Consider the following 22,826-nt stretch of genomic DNA (forward strand, 5'->3'; position numbering starts at 1 on the left):
TTTTTTATTGAGTCAGGCGTGAAGTCGTAAAACGAGATGAGCTTCATTTGGACTTTCGGTTTTTGGCTCCGAATGGGAGCTTTGTAATTGCTCAAATTTAGGGGAGAGTGGGGCAAAATGATACAGAAATTAAATGAAAAACGACTATTTGACGCAATTCAAGCAAAAGAAAATTTTTTTTATTAACTTTTGTTTATTAACTTTTTTTTATTATTGGGAGTACTGATGAGAGTAATAATTTTCTATTCGGTAGAAAAGAACAGGCGGTGCGAAAAAATCACTAATATTCGAAAGCCCTATAGTATAGTGTAGTCATCGCTGAGTCGATGTTCTCTCTTCATTCGAAGCTCCCGAAGGTTTTTCATATATTTCTTATATCGAGACGACAATATTAATAATTTTCGTTAATTTTATCCAAAGTTCTCTTTTCAGGTAATATGAAATATTTCATCTGTAATTCAATTGATTAGATCAGAGCGATTGCACTTTTCTTTTTTCATTCGATTGAAATTCAGCATCACATTTTCCTTTTTCCCCCTCTGGGTCGCCCCCTGGGGCTTCCTCGGGTCTTTGGATTTTTGCTGTTTCATTTTCTTTTCTATTAATGCATTGACAAAATCTTCTCCAGTTAAAAATTCTCAATAATTTTCCATTCTACTGAATGAAAAATTATTATTCTCATCAGTACTTCCAATAATGACAAAAGTTGATAAACAAAAGATGAGAAAAAAAATGGTTGATAAACATTTTTTCTGCTCGAATTACGTCAACAGTCGTTTTTTGACTGTTTCATTTTGCCCCACTCTCTCCTAAATTTCCAATGTTTGAGTCCGAATATAAGATTTTTAGTGATGTATGTTTATATGTATCTAGTCTTAAAAAATTTGTTTTCGAAATTTTCTTATAAGGGATCTATCAAATTTCCATTCATTTTTTCATGAGTATAGATTTTAATAAGCTGTATACATTGAGATCAATCAAATTTAAATTTTTCATGAAGTTTTGAAAAAAATTACATTTTTCTAAAAATCGATTTTTTAACGATCACGCAAAAAATTGTCATCAAAACGAAATTATTAATGGCTCAAAACGGGTATATCAATACTATCTTCATTCCACTATTCGTTGCTGTTGTTTTTTCGATTTGAACGAGAAAATGGTTTTTTTATGACTACTGAAAGAATCATTAGTAATATCTATTAACTCAGAGCTTGACAATTTTATTTATCTCGATCTCCATTAAACTCTGGTATTAGTCCCGATTTCTGACTAAACAGGGATTGAACTCCGGTTAAATCCTGACTAAACCTTGCTTGAACCTTAATTAAACCCTGCCCAAGACCCAATTCAAATCTTGTGAAGGTCTGAATATAGAATCATTTGAGAGAACAAAATAATAGGCAAAGATTTTGATGACATTTCAATTGATGATAACACTATGACATTAAAAACGAGAAGAAGATAATAGTAAAATAAAAATGAGAAAAAAAAGAATCGATTCGGAAGCAAATTGCTAATTTATTAGCAACAATAACTGTACTCAGTCATAAAAAATGCAATTATCCACTTGTTATTTAATACATTTATCCACTTGTTATTTAAAATGAATTGGAAGGAGATGGCGAGTTTCTCGAGATTATATTTTTCGTGGCCCTTATGCTGACTAAAAACAATTCTTGCTGACTAAAAACAATTCTTAGGAGAATTTTGCTATTACCATTACGTTCGAAGATATTCGTTAGAAATTTTGTGGAGCCGAGATGAATCATCTCGTTTCACCAATTCAAGGTCAGTTTCTGTTGAATAACTTTGATGAATCCCAGAGCGAGAGAGAAATTTCCTCAAGGACTATTTTTTGTCAAGACGTTTTTGGAGAATATCTCGAGATTGAAGGGAGATAGCTAAATTTTAATACAATCTTTTTTTTTTACAAAAATCTCGTTATGGAAATTCTCTTTCGACGCCGTAATTATTCAAAAGAAATATTAGAGTATTAGCGATTAAAAGAAGATCAATTTAATCGATTGAATACGTATCGACAGCTGAATTGTCATATTACGGATGATGATCACACGAGCATCAAAGAAAATGTGTTCGAACATCTGGAATAGTTTCCTATCACCTTTAGACTCGAAAATATTTATTCAGAACCCAACGTTGCATTGACTCATCTTTTTGTACTAATTTGAGTTCAATTGTTCCTAGATGTCTCAAAAAACAATGGAGATGTTGACATTTTTTGTAAATAATTCTTTTCCAGCTTACATTCCGCTTTACAAAACACAGCTTTCATAAGAATTTATTTGTCTCTCTCAGGTTGTGAGATGTTTGTCAGAAACTTGTTTCCAAGTAAACTTTTCTCGTTTTGCCACTTCATTATTGCCAACTCTCGATTTTTGAAAAATTAACTCAAAGTGCATGGGTTTTACTTGTGATTTATTTACCCAATTGGTGGTGGTATATCAGACTATCGTATCTACATCTTTTTATTGATTTTTAACCTGTCTGAATATATCTCTCAAATTAAGTCTGACTAGTGCAGTTTTACATGAATAGGTCTAATATTCTGAGCATTTTCCGTTCTGAAATACGACCGTGTGATTTTCGCATATTTCTCCATTTTTCATATACTTCTATTGTAGACTCAAAGATATTAATGGAAAACCCAACTTTGCGTTGATTGCATCATATTGTACCAATTTTGGTTCAATTTTTTCGGAATATCTTAGAAAACAATGAAGATATTGAAATTTTAGGGAATACTTCTTTTGTAGTTCACATTCTGCTTTATGAAAAAAAGTCTTTATAAAAATTTATTTGTCTCTCTTAGGTTCTGAGATGTTTATCAGAAACTTGTTTTCAATCTATCTTGTTTTACCACTTAATTACTAGAACCTCGATTTTTTAAATTTAATCAACGTGCAGGAATTTCACATGTGATTTATTTATCCAGTCGGTGGTAGTATCTCACACTATCGTATCTATATTTTTTTATTGATTTTTAATCTGTCTGAATTTATCTCTCAAATTAAATTTTACTTGTGCAGTTTTGCATGAATAGGTCCAATATTCTGAACGTTTTAGGTGCTGAAATACGTTTGAAATAGGAAATGCTTCGAAATACCAAATTTCTATTTCTTCCGGAAAAAATATTGCTTCCGTTTCTTCTGGACTCAAAGATATCAATGGAAAACCCAACGGTGCATTGATAGCCTCTTATTGTATCAATTTGAGTTTATTTTTTTCTAAATACCTTGGAAAACGACAGAGATATCGAAATTTTTGCAATTACTTCTGTTGTAGCTTACATCATGCTTTATAAAAAAACAGTCTCCGGAAAAATTTATTTGTCTCTCTTAGGTTCCGGCATGTTTGTCAGAAACTTGTTTTCAAGCAAACTTTTCTCGTCGTACCGCTTAATGGCTGGAAACTCTCGATTGTTTTTTAATTAGTCAAAGTGCAGGAGCTTTACAAGTGATGTATTTACACAGTCGGTGGTATATCTCAGACTATCGTATCTACATTTTTATTTGTCGATTTTTAACTTGTCTGAATTTCAGAGATCAGAATAATCATCAATTTCAAAATAAGTTCAATTTAGCTTCTGTTAACTGATAATATCACTCGACAATTTTTAATTACCAAATTAATCATCAATCGAATATGCAAATTCCGAAATAATCTATTAACCAGTAATCGACAAATTTTATTTGTCGATTTTTAACTTGTCTGAATTTCAGAGATCAGAATAATCATCAATTTCAAAATAAGTTCAATTTAGCTTCTGTTAACCGATAATATCACTCGACAATTTTTAATTACCAAATTAATCATCAATCGAATATGCAAATTCCGAAATAATCTATTAACCAGTAATCGGCTCAGAAGGTTGACGATTACATGTATAATTGAAAAATCCTTTTCTGAAATTTAAAATTATTTACTCAGCGGTTAATAGAAAATTTAAATTACGAATTATTTTAATATTTTCAAATTTCAAGTAAGATAATAAAATCATAGTAATGGAAACTTTCAAATTCTGATAATATTACAAAATATTACAAATGTAATGATTGTCGGCCGATCGCTGCTGAATATATCTCTCAAATTGAATATTGCCTAGTGCAATTTTGCACAAATAGGTTCAATTTTTTGATCCAGCAGTTCCTGTGATATAACAACCTGTTTCTAAATATCTTAGAAACAATGCAGATTCCGGAATTTTTGGAAATTCTTCTTTTGTAGCTTACATTCTCTTTTATAAAAAAAGTCTTCATAAAAGTCTATTTGTATCTCTTACGTTCTGAGATGTTTATCACAAACTTGTTTTCACGTAAACTTATCTCACTTTACCCTTCAATCACTTCAATCTCTCGATTTTGTCTCTGTTTATTCAAAGTGTAAAATTCTCACGTGTGATTTATTTACTATCAGTGGTGGTATCTTAGACTATAGTAATTACATCTCTGTTTATCGTCTCTTAACTTTGTCCAATTAGTGCAGAGGAATTAATTCATATTTATCACCTACATATCTATGTATCTACACATCAATATTTCTCCATAATTTCCGCCGTTTAGCTATCCTTATGTTATGAGGAATGTGTGAATAGGGGAATTAGAAAGAATTGAGCTTCATGCAAGCTCTATTCTGGGTAGCAGGCTGAAGGGTTAAGGGAAATTCGAGTTTCCTGGTAGGATCTAAAATAAAAGAGTCACCTAAATAGGGATATGATGGCTTCCATACCTTCAAGAATGTTTTAATCAGCAGAAAAAAAATATTTGAAAAGAAAATAACAGAACAAAAAATAATTAAGGCCCGGGTGGATTATCTTTCAACCGTGATCTTGGTTGTTTTTTTTATTTTGATAATCTGAAATGATCTCCAATTGCTATTCAGTTTCCCATAGCCCTGGAGTCTCCAAAAATTATGACGGTACAATCAAAAAATCGTTGAAAAAGTAATATTATTGAAAGATGAAATAATCATAACAATTTTCATTTTATTGATCGAATTCATTTTATTTATCAATGCAAGTTGAAATCGTCCGGAAACTAACCCCCGTCCAGAAATCGACCTGTTTACCCTACATGGAAGTAGTACATTTCGACACGAGTGAGACGGAATTGAAGGAAAAAAATCATTTCGTTTTTCAGTGAATCACTTGAGTCAACCGATGGGTCCCCAGCGTTCCAACTCAACGCTGACATCCCGAGTAGCTCCAATGGCAGCAGTGTCACCAGTTATGGGTGATGGAAAGTCGAAGAGTCGAGCTCCCAGTCCAGACTCACCGAAACACTTTCTAAAACGCCAGACAAGTTGCAAGGAGGGTGAGGGGTACGAGAGTGATTTCCCAGTGAAAATTAATACGAGTATTAGACACAGTCCATCTGATCCGGCCTTGAACAGGCCGAATACCGGGCAAACTCGTACCTCGATGGCCAGGAATTTCATAAATTCTGGGGCATTCTCGGCGAGAAACTCGGTAGGGGGAAAGAAAATTAATCGAGCGCAGGTGCCACCTAATCCAAAAGTGGAGATCAGAGTTGCCCAGCTGAGGCCGAATGTCGAGCCCACTGAGAAGGATGACTTTGTGCCCATGTCACCTGATAAAGCTGTGGGCCTGGATGTTGATGATTTTTTGCCCAACAGCTATGGGGGCCCGGCTAGACTGGGATGCAGCCAGGGACTCCCCGAGATGTCCGAGGCTGAGGTCATCAACAGCATTATGCGGGGTCATGAGTCCATGATGACTGTGCTGAATAACAGGCACAGGTCGCTTCAGATTATTTATTCATTGTGGCACAGCAAGGACGTGAAATCGGCCATTGACTCGGCTGTTACCATGAACGATCTCTCGGTGATCGTCGATCTGCTTGGGGTGCTCACACTCAAACCGTGAGTTTTTTCCATCATTACATGCAGTTTTTACAATTTTTTTAATGCGGAGAGAAAAGTTCTAATTTTTAAGAATTGATCCTTGCATGGAGAAAAACGTTGGAGGAAAATTACCAAACAAGTCAAGTAATCGTGGAGCGAAATGAGTCTATCCTTTTCAAAAATGTAGTCCGTAAACTTTGGAGGCTTGCATCTTCATGAAAAAAAATCGCACGACTGTGGAGCCAATTTCATTCGTTAGATTGAATATTACTCTACTTCAATACGGAGTTTCATTTCTTTTCATCCAATAGTTTCTGCGTTACTATGATGAGAAGTTGAAAAAACCCACGTTTTTCATATACCGTGGAAATTAATGAACTTTGACCGAGTTCCAGGACTTCAAATTTTTTAAGTTATCCCCATTTTTTACATGATAGCCCACTGGTTCAAGAATAGAATGGTTAAATAGAAATTCAATTTTTTGAACAATTATTGGTTTTTTAAATAAAAATATCTCATGCGTTTAAATAAAACATCTCATAGTAGGTCTTTTTGATTCTCTATCGGGGAATTTCTCATTTTCTAAAGGGAAGAATTCCGACTAATTTTTTAATGTTGATAATTATTGAGGGAGTTCACTCAAGGTCATAACTAACATGATCATCTTCTAAAACAATATATTTGTCATAATTTAAACCTAATGAGAATTGCCTGTGAGTGAGTCAGTTGGAGAAATACGATATTGAAAAATAAATACTTCTCTCAAGTAAATGGATATTTGGAAAAAATATATTTTTTCCTCGGCGTAGAATGAGAGGTACAATAGAGGCTTAGACAAAAATCCTGTTATTTACTTTGCATTCCAAGAGACTTTGTTAAGACAAAACCCTGAGCTGAATTAAGTCACAGCGTTTTATCACTTCACTATTGAATTTGTAGAGGATGTCGGGGTCGTTCATGGATTGTAAAGAAGACACATTCTGTTTTTATTGATGGAGAATAATATACATATGTGTCATTTGTCACAATTTTATACTAGTCACTCGAATCGAAGGGACTCGATAAGTTCAAAAATTTGAAGATAAACACGTGTTTTGACAGATTTGGATAATTTGAGTTAATCCATGAATTTTTTTTTTCTATTTAGAAAATTGGATTTTTTAAAAATTGATAATAAAAATGTGATTTCATCATCACACTGAGAGAAAAAATCAGAAAAAATTACGTGACAAAATGTAAAAGTGATTCTCTTTCGGGAATTTTTACTTAAAAACTCGGAAAAAATCTAAAGCGAAAACTGACGGAATCCTTGACGCGAACATTGAAACAAGCAAATAGGGTGAACAGGCCGATTGCTGGACGGTTAAGGGAAATTCGAGTTTCGTGGTGGGATCTAAAATAAAAGAATCACATAAATGGGGATATGATGGCTTCCATACCTTCAAGAATGTTTTATTTAGCAGAAAAAAATTATTTGAAGTGAAAATAACAATATAAAGAATAATTCAATTAAGAAATAGTTGAATGCTGCCAAGACCCCCAATTTCATATTAGTAGTACAGAATTTCATGCCTCCCAAGTGCTAATTGTCGAAGTTTAGTAATCCATAATCCTATTTACTAAAGATGAAAGAAACGTGAAGTTGTTTTATATCGAAATATCTCGAAATTGCCGGACCGCTAATCCTTAATTCTGATTGGTCAATATGTAACACGAAGTTATTCACAAAAAAAAACACGGCATTTTCAAATTCTTCAGTGGTCAATTTTTTTTTCACGTCATATAATATATATATTTCATATGTATATATATCATCGGTGAAATTAATAAATTCTGTCCTGTTATGGAGACCGATTATTTAAAAAAATTGAAGATAATTAATTGCAAATGAAAAATTCTTCATAGATTCTGTTACTCTACTTCGCTATTCACTTCAATCATTAGTCGAATTCTCTTTGATTCATTATCAATATTTATAAGGTATTCATGAGAAAATGAAATTCAATGAATTCCATTTCTTCATTTCAACAAATGAATAGAGCAGCGCGCGCGAGAGCGCGCGCATAGATCTTGTGTGAATAAAAATGTAAAAATCGAATATGCGGCGCGCAACCTTGCATAACGAGGCATACTTTGATACTGACATACCGTTTTCTTAACACAATGAGAAAATAGATTTGGCGAGGAGATGCTATGTCGGTGTGGAGCATGTTCACAATAATCACTCATTTTCCAATATCTGGATCTTGACTCTGAGGAGATTAAAATCTCATTTCATTTTCACACAGAGCAAAAACTTCTGGAAAAATTACGTGACAAAACGTAAAAGTGATGCGAAATTTTCTTTCGGAATTTTTTACTTGTAAACTCGGAAAAAATCTGAAGCGAAAACAGATGGGATTCTTGACTCGATCATGTTCTCCGTCGGACGAAGATCTTTCAAGAAATATGAAGGATCTGTCTCGGACGGATTTCAGATATTTGTTTCGGTGTGATCAGACTGAGGCAGACGTTCGTATTTGTTCAAATCGGGCTCATATCAGGAATAAATATGAATCTCCGCCTGAGACAGATTGGAAAGATTCTTTACATTTGTTAGAGAATCGCCGTCCTACGGAGAAAATAAGCGAGGTAAAGGTCTCATCAATTTTCCCTCTTCTGGAAATATTATGGGGAGACTACTATGAGGTTTAAAATTCGCGGGCTATTGGGGTGAGATGTCTCATGCATTGAAGATCGATTATATATGTCTAAAAACTAATAATCAGTGCAGAAAAATTAATTGTTTATTGTTCATTTCCCCGCAGACGCTTAAAATCACACACGAAAAAATTTAATAGAACAACCTATCGAATTCGCTGGAAAATTCTATTGAATTTCTATTACACTTTCTATTAGTTTTTGGCTGATTCTATTGGCATGTTCAATAGAAAACATTCAATAGAAAAAGTCAACAGAATTCGATTTTTCTATATAACTTATTCTTTTCATATATTTTCTATAGAATTTGCTCGACTCAAATTTTCTAAGTTTTTTTCATTCTATTTTTCTTTTCTTCTCATCAAGAAAATCAAACGAAAAAACTTAGAAAATTTGAGCCGAGGAAATTCTATAGAAAATATGTCAATAGAATAAGTTGTATAGAAAAATTGAATTCTATTGACTTTCCGACTGAATATTTTCTATTGAACATTTCAATAGAATCGGCCAAAAACTAATAGAACAGTTCAATAGAAATTCAATAGAATTTTCTAACGAATTCGATAGGTTTTTCTATTAAATTTTTTCGTCCGTGATGTTAAAAATAATCCAGGACCTCCAATTTTGTGACCTACGAAGGGTTTTTTTTCAAAATTTTGGGAAAATATGTGCAATAACAATTACAAATTCGTTTTTTTTAATGCACCTCCTACACAGCTAATTTCGTTTTTTTAATAAAAAATGGTTCTACTCATGTAAAATAGCTCGAAAAATATTTGTGAAAGAATCCAGAATATATTTTAAATATTTAAGGATAATTTTTCTATCTATATCACATGAATGACGCAAATTTTCATATCAAACAAAACGAAATTAGCTATAGAAATTAGTAGGAGTCGAATTTCAGAAAACTAATTCGTAATTGTTATTGTACACATTTTTTCAAAAATAAAAGAAAAACCTCTGTAGCTTAAATTTGGAGGCTGTGGACTATTTTTAACATTTTACACGTCTGCGGGGCAAACGAACAATAAACAATTAATTTTTTTGGCGTGGATACGTCTATGGTTTCAATATGGGGGATCATTTTGGCAAATAGTCCTTATGTGCAGGGCCATCTATTGGAATTCTAGAAAATTCGGGACAGTTCGAGGTAATTTGAGAAGTTTCTTGAAATTTCGAAAAAATTCAAGGAGTTTCCAGAAAATTCGAGGGAATGCAAGGGAGTTTCTAGGAAATTCGAGAAAGAAGGAAAGACCATGGACGTGTCCACGTACAAGTATAGCTGTATCGAAGATACAGCCGCCTGTAATTTTTTTGGTAATTTTCAACAAACGATTTTGTTGGCCCATACAGGACTTGTTCGTTTTTCTTTCAGTGCACGGTACTTTTCTGCAACTTTTTTCCCCGTGCATTAAATGCTGATAATAATCCGCAGATAGTTATCTAGCCTGATATGACGAAAGCATGATGAATTTTTAATACGCATTTGATGCTCTCGATAAAGAAAAAATCAAGTTCTTTGTTGAAGGCCTCAAACATTCGTCCAATGAGATGCCCGAGTCATCCTCAACATCGCACTTCAATAAAGACTCATTTTTATTTCACTTCCGGCTAAAGCTTCATGTAGGAGGGGCATGACAAATGTGTTTTTATTATGTTCTAGAACAATGTGGAATCTAGACATGTGTAACTCTCTCCTGAGGCCAATAGCCGAGCTCCTTCAAAGCAAATATGAAATGTAAGTAAAGTTTATGCTGAATTTTTTTTAATCTTCAAAGTCACGATGGCTTGAAAGTTACGAGACCACGAGAGTCGTGCGTGAATCTTCCCCAGTGGTTCTGCGGTTTATCCTTCAACCACAGACTCATCATAATATTTTTTTCATCCTATTGCGTTCGGTTTTTTTTACACTGCGTTGGCGATGGAGAGAAAGTCTGCATGCCGAATTCATAGCTGTTTTTCCAAGTATTTTTGTGTGATGCAACGGTTTTGGATTGAAAACTTTATCTAACGTCGAATTTTGGTAGTTAATGACGCAATGAATGGGTGCAAGTCAATTTTTTTACATCTTGATTTTGGTAAATATTGAAATTCTGTGATGAATGAATATAATATTGTTTAGGTTGAAAAACCAGACGATATTTTTTTTTTTTTTATTGACATCAGGAAAAAAAAAGAAAATCTTAACTTCAATTCACAAGCGTTTACTATTTCACCTCTGAATTTTGTTTACAATGTAGAATCTTCGGATAAATGACTCGCGTTTTTCTTATTTGATCATGAGAATTCAAGTGGGCGACAAGGCAAAACATAATGTAATGGTGTTGGATTAAAAACTTTATCTATTTTTAAACTTTGGTAGCTAATGACGCGATGAATGATTACAAGTCGATTTTTTCCTATCTTGATTTTCGAAAATATTGAATTTTTGTGATAAATGAATATAATATTGTTTAGGGAGAAAAACCAGGCGACATTTTTTGTTTGAAGTAGCTCTTCTACCCTTCGGCCGGGCTACGCTGTACTTTTGGGTATTTTCATTTTTTTAATTTTTCAACTAACTTGCATGGAAAAAAATTGAAAAAATTCATACCCAGTCAGTATTATCTAAATTAAATTTCGCAAAATATTGATATTTTTTCAAACATTTCCTTCTTATAAATAAATAATAAAACTTGTTTTTAAAACGATGGATTATTTTTTATGAGGTGTCAAAATAATTACTGATTTTTTCACATCTAATAAAAAAAAAATCAGATTTTAATCTTTGATTACAATGGAGATGTTGATTTTCACATAAAACACTGGGTTAAGTCCCGATTTTGAAACATTTCTTCTTTAAAAAACCAAAACGATAATTAAATTGAGAAAAAAATTAGAATTCCGAATCTAATCGAGTTTTCTGCAATTTTTTTGCAGTTTTCAATAATCTTTGAATTAACCGTAAGGGTAGAGCTACTTTAATTTTTTTGAACTAAAAAACAATGGATCGACATCGATGAAAATCAATTGAAATTCTAAATTCAATTCATAAGCGTTCACTTCTTCCCCTCTGAATTTATTATTACGATGTAAAATCTTTGGATAGATAACACGCTTTTTTCCTATTTGACCATGAAATTCAAGTGGGCGACAAGGCAAAAAGACTGGTGTAATATTATTGAATTTAAAACATGATCTATTTCTAAATTTTTGTAGCTAATGCCGCGATGAGTGGTTACAAGTTGATTTTTTTGTATCTTGATTTCAAAATTCTGAAAGTTTCTCTAAAAAAATTGAACTTTTCCTTCTGCATCTGATCCAAGTAAATGTATCTCAAAAAAGAATAATTGATATTCACCATTGAGATTTTATTGATTTGAAATTGGTTCAAGTATATAACACTGGTTCCAAGGAAAAAACATCTCAATAAAAATAATTTTTTCTACGAGAGCACACTGGCCCGAAGGTGGGTGGCTTTCCATTTATGGCGATATCGACGTTCCACTCAGTTGCGCAACCTACCATCATCTGCATATTTGTTGCAGTCCATCCGCCATTGAAAACCCCGAGTGTGGGGGGAAACAATTCACTATGAATATGATATCTCTCTCGCTGACTGACGTGAAGCTTTCGAAAGAGCTCCCGTTTCGCATTAAAAGATTAAAGAAGGAAAAAAACACACATATCCACTCGTCTGACGTGTGAATTTTGAATCTAAAATGGGAATAGCTAATTTGCGTCGAGATTTGAAAACTCGGGATAGGGGGGGCGTGGAGAAAATTAGCCAAGACAATGTGAGACCGTGACAGATGCAAATTCAAACTGAACGCGAGCGCCATTGTTCGGAGGACGCATCGAACTCTTTTGAAGGGCTCGTCCCACTGTGCATATGCCGATGACCCCTTTTTTTACGATGCTCTTCAAGGAGATAAATTGTGTTACTCCGCCACGTGTTGTGTTCCACAATTTTATTTCGTTCTTTTTTCGACTGACATTCTATTTTATTTCAAATAATAATAAAACTGACTATTATATGCAATTTATTTCCGTCATTCAGTTAATTTGTTTAGTTGTTCATCCGTTTTTATGGTCCGTTTTGTTTCTTTATTTAAGTAGTGGAGAGGTGTGTCAGCACCAATTTATTTTACGCAGAAATTTTATATTATTAATATTATAATTAATATTATAATATCATATTATAATAATACAAGGGGGCTATGCCCCCTGCTCGCTCTGCTCACCAACCCATCATCCTTATTCTGACCCTTGCGGACCTTAATCTGACCCTCATGACCATTAATCTAACCCCTGTGACCCTTAATCTCACCCTCGTGACCCTTATTTTGACCCTCGCGACCTTTATTCTTACCCTTAATCTGAGCCTCATCACCCTTAATCTAACCCCAGCGGCCCTTAATCTAACCCTCATGACCCTCATGACCATTAATCTAACCCCTGTGGCCCTTAATCTCACCCTCGTGACCCTTATTTTGACCCTCGTGACCTTTATTCTTACCCTTATGAGCCTTAATCTGACCCTCATCACCCTTAATCTAACCCCAGTAGCCCTTAATCTAACCCTCATGACCCTTCATATGACCCTCATGACCATTAATCTAACCCCTGTGGCCCTTAATCCAACCCTCATGACCGTTATTTTGACCCTCATGACCTTCAATATGACCCTCGTGACCTTTATTCCTACTCTTATTACCCTTAATCTGACCCTCATGACCCTTAATCTAACCCCAGTGGCCCTTAACCTGACCCCCGTGACCGTTATCTAGACCATTTGCAATCAAAATTAGAAAATCGCAAAATCCGTCAAATTCAAGACTTCCACTCGGAAGGAAAAATCATTTCAACGGAGAAACAATTACCAGAGTACTTCAATATCCTCAACGAGACGTGAGGATTGACTCGTTCTGTTACATTTTACCACTTCATTACTGAACCGTTCGTTTACATTAATTTCTTCTGTTGTATTCTTCTGCTTCCGAAAACATGAATTATTGTATTGTTCGCAGTCACAAGCTGTTGCCCCAGAATTTAACAGGCACTTCCTCCCGCCCACCGCCATTTGACTCACCAAATAACACGAAACACCATAAACGTGCTCGAAAAAATACTTATAATTTTTGTTTCCACCGAGAAAACGTAAAACGACGTTTAATCACCTCGGGGATGTCAGTCGAGGTGCATCCGGTTGATTTTGAAGTCAGCCAGCCTGAAAATTAGCCCTTTTACCGTACTGAGCGTCAATCATGACAGGAGCCCGTAAAAATGGGAATGTTACTAATTACCAACTGGTTAACAGCTGTTGCGGCGTTTTTTCAAAGTTTGTTATGATTTTTCATTGTTTTTCAAGAGAATTGAGGGAATCAGTGTGGAATGAATCTGTCGGTTTGATTAGTATGTCAACATTTGAATGGGACATTTTGGGCGTATTTGAGTTTGCATAACTACTCGACGTTTTCACGGTTCGTTCGCCACGCCGACGGCCTCTGCATGACCCAAATGCGTGAGAAAAAAATAGATGTGACAACGATGAATACATTCGAAACCCTCTTTAGATACACTAGTATGTTTTTGGGGTGTTTGATGACTGAGAAATTCGCATTTCTCTAAGGACTAGGACTAGGAGAGGACACTTGGCCCAAGGGATTCCCATCAATATTAAATTTCTGTAATATCACAAGGATTTGACCCTTACATTATTGAAGGTTTGAAATATGTTGATTCAATTTTTCAAATAATATAATATTAATAATCTGATTTTTACGAATAATGATATATTTAAAATTTGTTAATATGAAACTGTAAATTTATTAATCAATGAATAATTCAAATTTCTTGAAAGGGGATTCTCGATCACACAAGTAATCGTCAATTTTCTTAACTCAAATTATTGATTGATAAAATAGGTGAAAATTGCAATATTTGAATTGTTATACTTAAAGCTCTACCCTTATGGTAAATTCAAAGATTATTGAAAACTGCAAAAAAATTCCAGAAAACTCGATTAGATTCGGGATTCTAATTCTTTTCTCAATTTAATTATTGTTTTGAGTTTTCAAAGAAGAAATGTTTAAAAATCAGGATTTAACCCAGTGCTTTATGTGAAAATCAACATCTCCATTGTAATCAAAGATTAAAATCTGAATTTTTTTCATTAGATGCGAAAAAATCAATAAATTTTTTGACACCTCATAAAAAATAATCCACCGTTTTGCAAACAAGTTTTATTATTTATTTATAAGAGGGAAATGTTTGAAAAAATATGAATATTTTGTGAAATTTAATTTAGATAATACTGACTGCGTATGAATTTTTTTAAATTTTTTCCATGCAAGAGAAAAGCTACTTTAATAGGATGTTGAGGCCAATTGGCAGCCAAAATCCTGCTTTACAATTATCTCGATAATATTCTCGTCAAATTTAATGAATAAAAAGTTTATCGAATCTTCATTTTATCGTTTGAAATGTGGAATTTCTCATTGATTATTAAACTCATCCAGCACGATAGAATCCATACATAATACAATGTTTTGAATGTACTGAATCCCCAGCAAGGAAGTAACAGCAGTGTCAGGAAGCGATTTGTGTTTTACGGCGTAATCGCAGGGAAAATCAGTGGAATCCTATTATTCATTGAATGCACATTTTCCCGGATTAATTCCGATTCAGTGAGGAGTAAATGAGGCCAATTAACATCAAGTGATCATTGTCAGTGGAATTCACTGTCTTTTTACATTTTCATTCGAAATCATTCGTCAATGAGGTACTGCGATATCGCGCTGATGTTTGATCAGATCGACTTGATGTTTGAACGTTTTCACATCAAATTTCTTATTACATTTTTTCCTTTTATATTTAATAACTAATCCATCCGAGCATTCAATGGGAATTCAAGGTTTAATCTACACTGTTATGAATTTTCCACTGATATTTCCGGTAAAAGTCTTGGACGTTTCTAACAAGTTACATTTACACTGAATTTTCAAGGAAATTTTGAAATTTTGCCATTGAAGATTCATAATTTCAAGGAAAAATCCCTGGGAACTGTGAATTTCAGTTTAATTCATCTGGGAAAATTAATGAAAAATTAGGAAAATTCAGAGAAATCTCTCCTTGAATTCCAAATTCCTTGGAATTTTCAGGGAATTTGGTAGTGAAAATTCATTTTCACTTGAAAATTCATGTAAATTGTGAAACTTCCGTCTTCCCGCCGCTATAAAATTGGGACTTTACTTGAATTTTCAGAGAAACTTGAAAGTCCCTTGACTTTTTCCTCTTAAATCGAAGTCAAGGACTTTCCGGAAAATTCAACCAAATTTTAATATCAGTGTGATATGACACGGAAAATGATTAGAACTCAAGCAACTGCTCGAATTACTCTCCAATCTGCTCTGTTCAGAATCCAATGTAGTGTAAATTTCAATTTCTATAACGAGATTGAAGGCGCGCTCCGCGCGCCTGACAATTTGATAAATTTTGTATGATTCAGCACTTTATTATTCAAGTTGATTGGAATCGATGTGTTCTTTCACGTACACGAATTTCTATAGTATTACTAAGGAGAATTACTTGTATGGAGTATTACTTGGGAGTGTAACGAACATTTTAAAAAAATCGAGAATCGTATGAAAACTACAGCGCAAGGAGCATTTTGAGAGTAAAAGCAGGAAAAAATGACGTTTTTCCTGGTTACACGGGGCAAAATCGATCGCGTCCACGATTTTCCCCAGTTATTCCCATATTCCGCCATATATCACAAACTGTTCAATGGGTCCCAAGGCCCAGTGAAGATTTTTAAATTTCACCGACGTATCCCCTTAAGATTTTCGAAAGTCTCAATTTAAGACTTCCATAAGTCTCATTTGGCATCGTAAGTCCCAAATTCAAATTATTTTTTTTGTGTGGGATTCAAAAACCTCCGATTTTCAATCAATTAATATAAACCATCTAACCAATACTTCTTCACAATTCTTTTCGTTTAGCCATCTATGAGTTATATAGACTGAGTGAATAACAAAATTTACGAAAACTGAGCTCCATGTAAGTTTCCTATTATCGCCAGAAAAATCGTTCGAACTGCAATCTCGGCTCGATGACAAATACCCTGTAAAAAATTTCGTTTCAGAACTCGGTGGATCGACCGAAAAATTCATGGCCTCCCATTAAAATCAGTCACGGTGATCGGATGTCCCCCATCTTGCAATACTTCCGCACAAACCCTTTATCGCCGAGTCAAAATTCGAGCGGATCGAATGCGTAAACGCCTCGCGTGTGTCACATTATTTATTAGTATCGTTACGGGATAATAAAAGGGTTATCAAATAACGAGGCGTAGCACAGTGGGTGGGCCCGCGTATTACATGTGTATTCCCGAGGAAATGTGTAACGCACGGTGCGAAATACCCTCTTTCACAAGCAATAAATATCTTCCCTAGTTGACTGGTCACCGATCGTGAAAATTCTATACTTTTTTCTCTGTTTTGATGAAAGGTACGTGACGGTCGGTTCCGCTGCGTTGAAGCTGATCCTACGGAACTTTGCCCCGGTGATCAAGTCGAACGTTGAGGCGCCGCTGCACAGCATTGGAGTGGATGTTTCACGTGAGGAGAGGTAATGATCCATCATTCATAAAGATTAATCTGTCATAACTCATTATTCAAGAATTGCGATTGGATCTTTATTTCAATCAAGGATGAGGCACGTTAAGATTGTATTCAACTCAAGATTTTCAGATTTGAGGAGAAGAATTGATTAATTAATATTGGGGGGAATCAATATTCATAATTTTGATGCAGATAATTCTTTCAATGAATTTTTAGCCATCGAAATATTCGTATTAGCATTTATTCACATTTGGAAATGCGAACGCCTCAATTTTGTCGAGTTGAAGAAGAGATCAATTCCCAGTTGATTACGAAAGGAGGAAATTGAATGGGATTATTGATTAAGTAATTTTGTAACGAAATCAGAAGACTAATTCATCATTATTTATTTATGAATAATCATTCATGAAGATTAATTCATCGTAATTCATGATTCATGGATTGCAATTGAATTTTATTTCAATTAAGGAAAAGGGATGTTGAAAGGATATCCAGCTCATGATTTTCTGATTTGCGAAAAAGAATTCTCAGTTGATTACGAAAGAAAAAATTGAATAGGATTATTAATTGAGTAATTTTGTAGCGAAATGAGAAGACTAATTTGCCCAGAAAAAAATTTGCTCACCAATCATTATTTATTTGTAGCTAATCATTCAAAAATTTTTGAAAAAATGTGTACAATAACAATTACGAATTAGTTTTTTGAAATGCAAATTCTACACAGCTAATTTAATTTCTTTTTAATAAAAAATTGCACAATTCGTGTAAAATACCCCTCAAAATATTTCTGAAAGACTCGAGAATATATTTTAAATATTTCAAAGGGAGACTACTGTGAGTTTTAAAAGTCGTGAGTTATTGGAGTGAGACTTTTCATACGTTGAAGATCAATTATATAGATCTAAAAATGAATAATTAGTGCAAAAAAAAATTTTTTTTATTGTTTGTTTGCCCGAAAACGCTTAAAATGCCAGTCCAGGGCCTTCAATTCTTGAGCTACGAAGGATTTTTTTTTTTCAAAATTTTCGGAAAAATATGTAGCATAACAATTACAAGTTATTTTTTTTTCAATTCGCCTCTTACATGGCTAGATTTGTTATTTTTTATTTTTTCACACAAATAGTGAATTTTTTTATATGAAAAAAAAAAATCAGCTGTGTAGGAGTCGAATTCCAAAAAAGTGGCTCATAATTGTTGTTCCACACATTTTTCCGGAAATTAAAAAAAAAAATCTTTTGTAGCTCAAAAATTGGAGGCCCTGGACTGTTTTTAGCATTTTAATCGTTTTCGGGCAAACGAACAATAAAGCAAAATTTGTTCGCACTAATTATTCGTTTTCAGATCTATATAATCGATCTTCAAAAGTCTCATTCCAATAACCCACGACTTTCAAAACTCACAGTAGTCTCCCCTTAATTCAAATGAATCATTTCTCCGGGTGCATAAACAAGAAAGCACGTTCATTTCGACCAAACCGACTGAAGAATTCCTCCTCTCTTCCCCAGATACCACAAGTGTTTGTCATGTTACGAGAGACTAGAAGCCCTGAGGCCGATAATCCAGAAGAAACAGTCATCCTCCGGTCAAATGGGTGCCTCTTTCCGTGAGCTCAATGTCTTAATGAACACACTGGTGTGACCGAGGCGTTTGCAGGCGGTCGTATCGCCGATGCCACGTCGATCTTCCACGTTCAAGTGCAAACATTGCCAAGCACGTGAATCGAGACTGACATAAACAAAAATAATCTGCAAGCAGTGTGCCCCAGACAATTGGTGGCCAGTGTGGCCGATAATCTTGCCGGCTAGTCCCTTTCCATGAGAATCTAAGACACTAATCTTCGAATCAATTAAAGTAAACTATTAATTTACTAATTACTGCAGTCACTGGCTACGCCATACACCGAGTGACGAAAATTAAGACTCAATAACAGAATGAGAACGAGAAAATGAATAAGCGACATGTCTTTCGCTCAAAACTGAAGGGAAGATGAGGGACAGAATGACGTTAATTCGTTGATTATTTTCGGATACCATTTTGCCCCATGTCTCTGTGAGAATCATGTGATGAAGTAGAAGAAAGAGATAAGTCAGAGGATAAAAGGAGGAATTTCCAATAAAATTATCATATCATTGAAGTAATGAATTAACTATTGAAGAGCAGGCGGCATTACCGATGAGCATCTTCTCCGTAATATAATAAATCCTGTATTTTAATCATTAGTCCACTAGCAGGTAAAATCCTCAGATGATAACAAACTCGAAACTTACCTCTTTATTCCACTCCAATTCCACAATTATGCCTAAAGACATTTAGATGAATGATTTGCATGAATGTAGAGATGAACATAATTGAAATGTATTTTTGGGACGTTGAAACGATTGCTGATCCAATCGCGTCGCTGGTATTATGTAAATAATTATGTATTAATCAGTCTAATAGAATCATGATTGATGTGAGGTATTAGTCCTTGGTTTTTTTATAAAATATTAAAATGTAATTTTTAATTATTTATGTATTGTGAATGGCAGTGAACAAAAATATGAGCCCAGTGAACTCAAACAGATAAAGTAAATGAGACAATCACGAGATTCCGATTGCGATTGATTGATTTGACAAATTACGCGGGTACGCTCTCAAATTCTTTCTCCGATGTCGATTGATTCGAGAAAATGAGAAATATAATGCGAGACAAATCGATCATCGTTCTCCTCTTTTCCGTCACCTTTTCTAGTTTCTTTACAACCGATCAAGCATGATTCAAGTCTAATCGATATTCCTGTTTTTTTTTTACTTTAGATAAAAAGTGGTAGAAATCTAGTAAAAAGAGATAACTGTTTTCCTAATAAACTTTTTATCTATTCCACGGTATCAGCTGTTTTCTGTCGGTACTGCGTGTAAAAAGATATTGATGATTGGAGTTATTGTAGACTGTGTATTAATTTAATGTAAATTCAGAAGACTAATGGTCACCGATGACGAGAGGTGGTGATTTATTCTCGTATGTGAGTAACTGATATGCATTGTCTGAGTTATTATTAAAATTGAAGCAATATTTGTTCGTATGGAGTCAGTGCAAAGGAATTGTATTCAATTACGATGAAAACAAAAAGGTCTTTTTGAATTAATGAATGTAGAATTGTTAGCAAAAGTATTAAAATTGAGTTTTAGAATAAATTCCTCAAGGGGTTCGAACTCTGGGAAAGTGGCCCCATTATTTGAATATTATTGTTGAATAGCAAATTGAGTGCTGAAGTTGTCCGTCAAATTAATATTAAATGAAGAGTAAGCGTTTCGTGATATTTTAATTTCCAGAACGAATATTCCTTCAATTATAATAGTATTATTTCAGTATGATAATGATCCACGAACAAAATGTGAAATGATTTAAAGGCGATTTATTAAAATTGAAGTAATATTTGTTCATCTAGAGTTAGTGCAAAGGAATTGTGTTCAATTATGACAAAAACAAAAAGGTCTTTTTGAATTAATGAATATAGAATTCTTTGTAAAACTATTAAAATTGACTTTTAGAATAAATCCATCAAGGGGTTCGAACTCTGGGAAATTGACCCCATTATTTGATTATTATTGTTAAATAGAAAATTGAGTGCTGAAGTTATCCATCAAGTTAATATTGAATGAAGAGTAAATGTTACTTTCATCATATTTTAATTTCCAGAAGAAATATTCTTTCAATTTAAGCAGTAACACTTCAGTATAATAATGATCCACGAATAAAATGTGAAATGTTTCAAAGCTGATTTATTCTCGTATGTTATTATTAATCTTGAAGTAATATTAGTTCATCTAGAGTTACTGCAAAGGAATTGTATTCAATTACGATAAAAACAAAAAGGTCTTTTTGAATTAATGAATATAGAATTCTTTGTAAAACTATTAAAATTGACTTTTAGAATAAATCCCTCAAGGGGTTCGAACTCTGGGAAATTGGCTCCATTATTTGAATATTATTGTTAAATAGAAAATTTAGGGCTGAAGTTATCGATTAAATTAATATTGAATGAAGAGTAAATGTTATTTTCAGCATATTTGAATTTCCAGAACAAATATTCCTTCAATTATAATAGTATTATTTCAGTATGATGATGATCGATGAACAAAATGTGAAAAAATACGAGTCAACTCGTAAAGTCCGTCCAATAAGTAATTTTTATAATAACGAAATAATGAGTGCGAGTTCTATGTACTTAAAGCGTGCCTGTCATATTTATATCGTTTGTTTTGATTTTGTTCTGTCAATTTTTCAGTGGCATGTTGAAACAATTGCATCACATTTGATTTCAATTTTAATTGATTAATGAAATACTCCGTTGTTTGCTCCGAGACTGTAAATCCCGTCTTCTCACTCTGATATTCATTATTTTCAGTTTATTGTTTTGAGTATTTACTGCCGGTGAGGGGATGAGAAGTGTGAAACGTGTGTACATTTAATTTATGAAATGCGCCTTTGAATAATGTAGATAATGTGTTAATTCAATGGGCTTCAATAACGATCTCCTGAAATTATCTTTATCTTGGGTTCCTTATTTTTTTATCCCCCATGGGGTTAGCGTGGGTACATATCCTCATCATGAGCTTGTCGAATGGCATTAATAAATTAACAACTTTTTCAATTGTAATAATATTTTAATGTAGTCGACCAATCGTATTGTAAAGAAAATGTCAATGATAATTAATGAGAAACAGATAGAAGATATATTAAATAATTTCCTTACCAAGAATTTTGTCATTTTATTTCAAACAATTGCATTTTTTTTAAAGGGGAGAGTGGATACTCGACTTTCTGTTTAAATATTGAAAATGAAGTCAATTTTTTATGATATTTTTATGGGATTTTTTACTGAAATTCTCAATTTAGGGAAAAAACTCATGGAAACTATGAATTTCAGCTCAATTTTTCCATGAAAATTTGTGGAAATCAGGAAAATGAAGAAAATGTAATAAATAATTTCCTCACCCAGAATTTGGTCATTTTATTCTAAACAATTGCATATTTTTAAAAGGGGAGAATGGATAATTGACTTTCGGTGAAATGTTGAAAATTAGTTTGATTTTTTATGAAATGGGATAGTTCTTATTTCATAAAGAATATAGTTCTCCCCCTTTGCAATGAAGACTATATTCAATTGTAGAATTTGTTGCTGAGAGTTGAATATTATCGAATATGATACTATTAAATATTTAATTTGATTAACACTTTGATCTCAAGGAGGGAAATTGGAGCAGGGATAGCCATATTTGTGATATTTTATTACGGTTACTTTCGTAGCCCTTAATTAGATAACATCACTCTTGACATTTTTTGAATACTCAAGTGTCATCAATTCAAATATTCAAATTTTCAACTATTTTATCAATCAATAATTCGAGGTAGGAAGATTGGCGATTACCTGTGTAATCGAAAATCCCCTTTCAAGAAATTTGAATTATTCACTTAGTAGTAAATTTACAGTTTCATATTAAATTTTGAATACATCATTATTCGTAAAAAATCAGATTATTAATATTATATTATTTGAAGAATTGAATCAACATATTTTAAACCTTCAATAATGTAAGGGTCAAATCTTTGTAATTATTGCATTACATTATACTAATCCGATAAAATTTTTCGTCTCC

General features: G+C 33.4%; 1 protein-coding gene across 2 annotated transcripts in view; it reads left to right on the top strand.

Moving 5' to 3' along the window:
- LOC107036191 (katanin p80 WD40 repeat-containing subunit B1) overlaps positions 1–21,892 on the top strand; it is a 30,185-nt gene extending 8,293 nt beyond the window's left edge. For both annotated transcript variants that reach the window (XM_015253969.2, XM_029125955.1), the window contains 4 exons: positions 5,157–5,898; positions 10,247–10,321; positions 17,074–17,193; positions 18,692–21,892. In XM_015253969.2, the coding sequence (XP_015109455.1) occupies positions 5,157–5,898; positions 10,247–10,321; positions 17,074–17,193; positions 18,692–18,824 (1,070 nt within the window). In that variant the 3' untranslated portion in view covers positions 18,825–21,892. The remainder of the gene's footprint in view (positions 1–5,156; positions 5,899–10,246; positions 10,322–17,073; positions 17,194–18,691) is intronic.
- Positions 21,893–22,826: the final 934 nt, after the last annotated feature.

Source organism: Diachasma alloeum, unplaced genomic scaffold (genome assembly GCF_001412515.2).
Source record: "Diachasma alloeum isolate Michigan unplaced genomic scaffold, Dall2.0 Dall_scaffold_00206, whole genome shotgun sequence".
NCBI lineage: Eukaryota > Metazoa > Arthropoda > Insecta > Hymenoptera > Braconidae > Diachasma > Diachasma alloeum.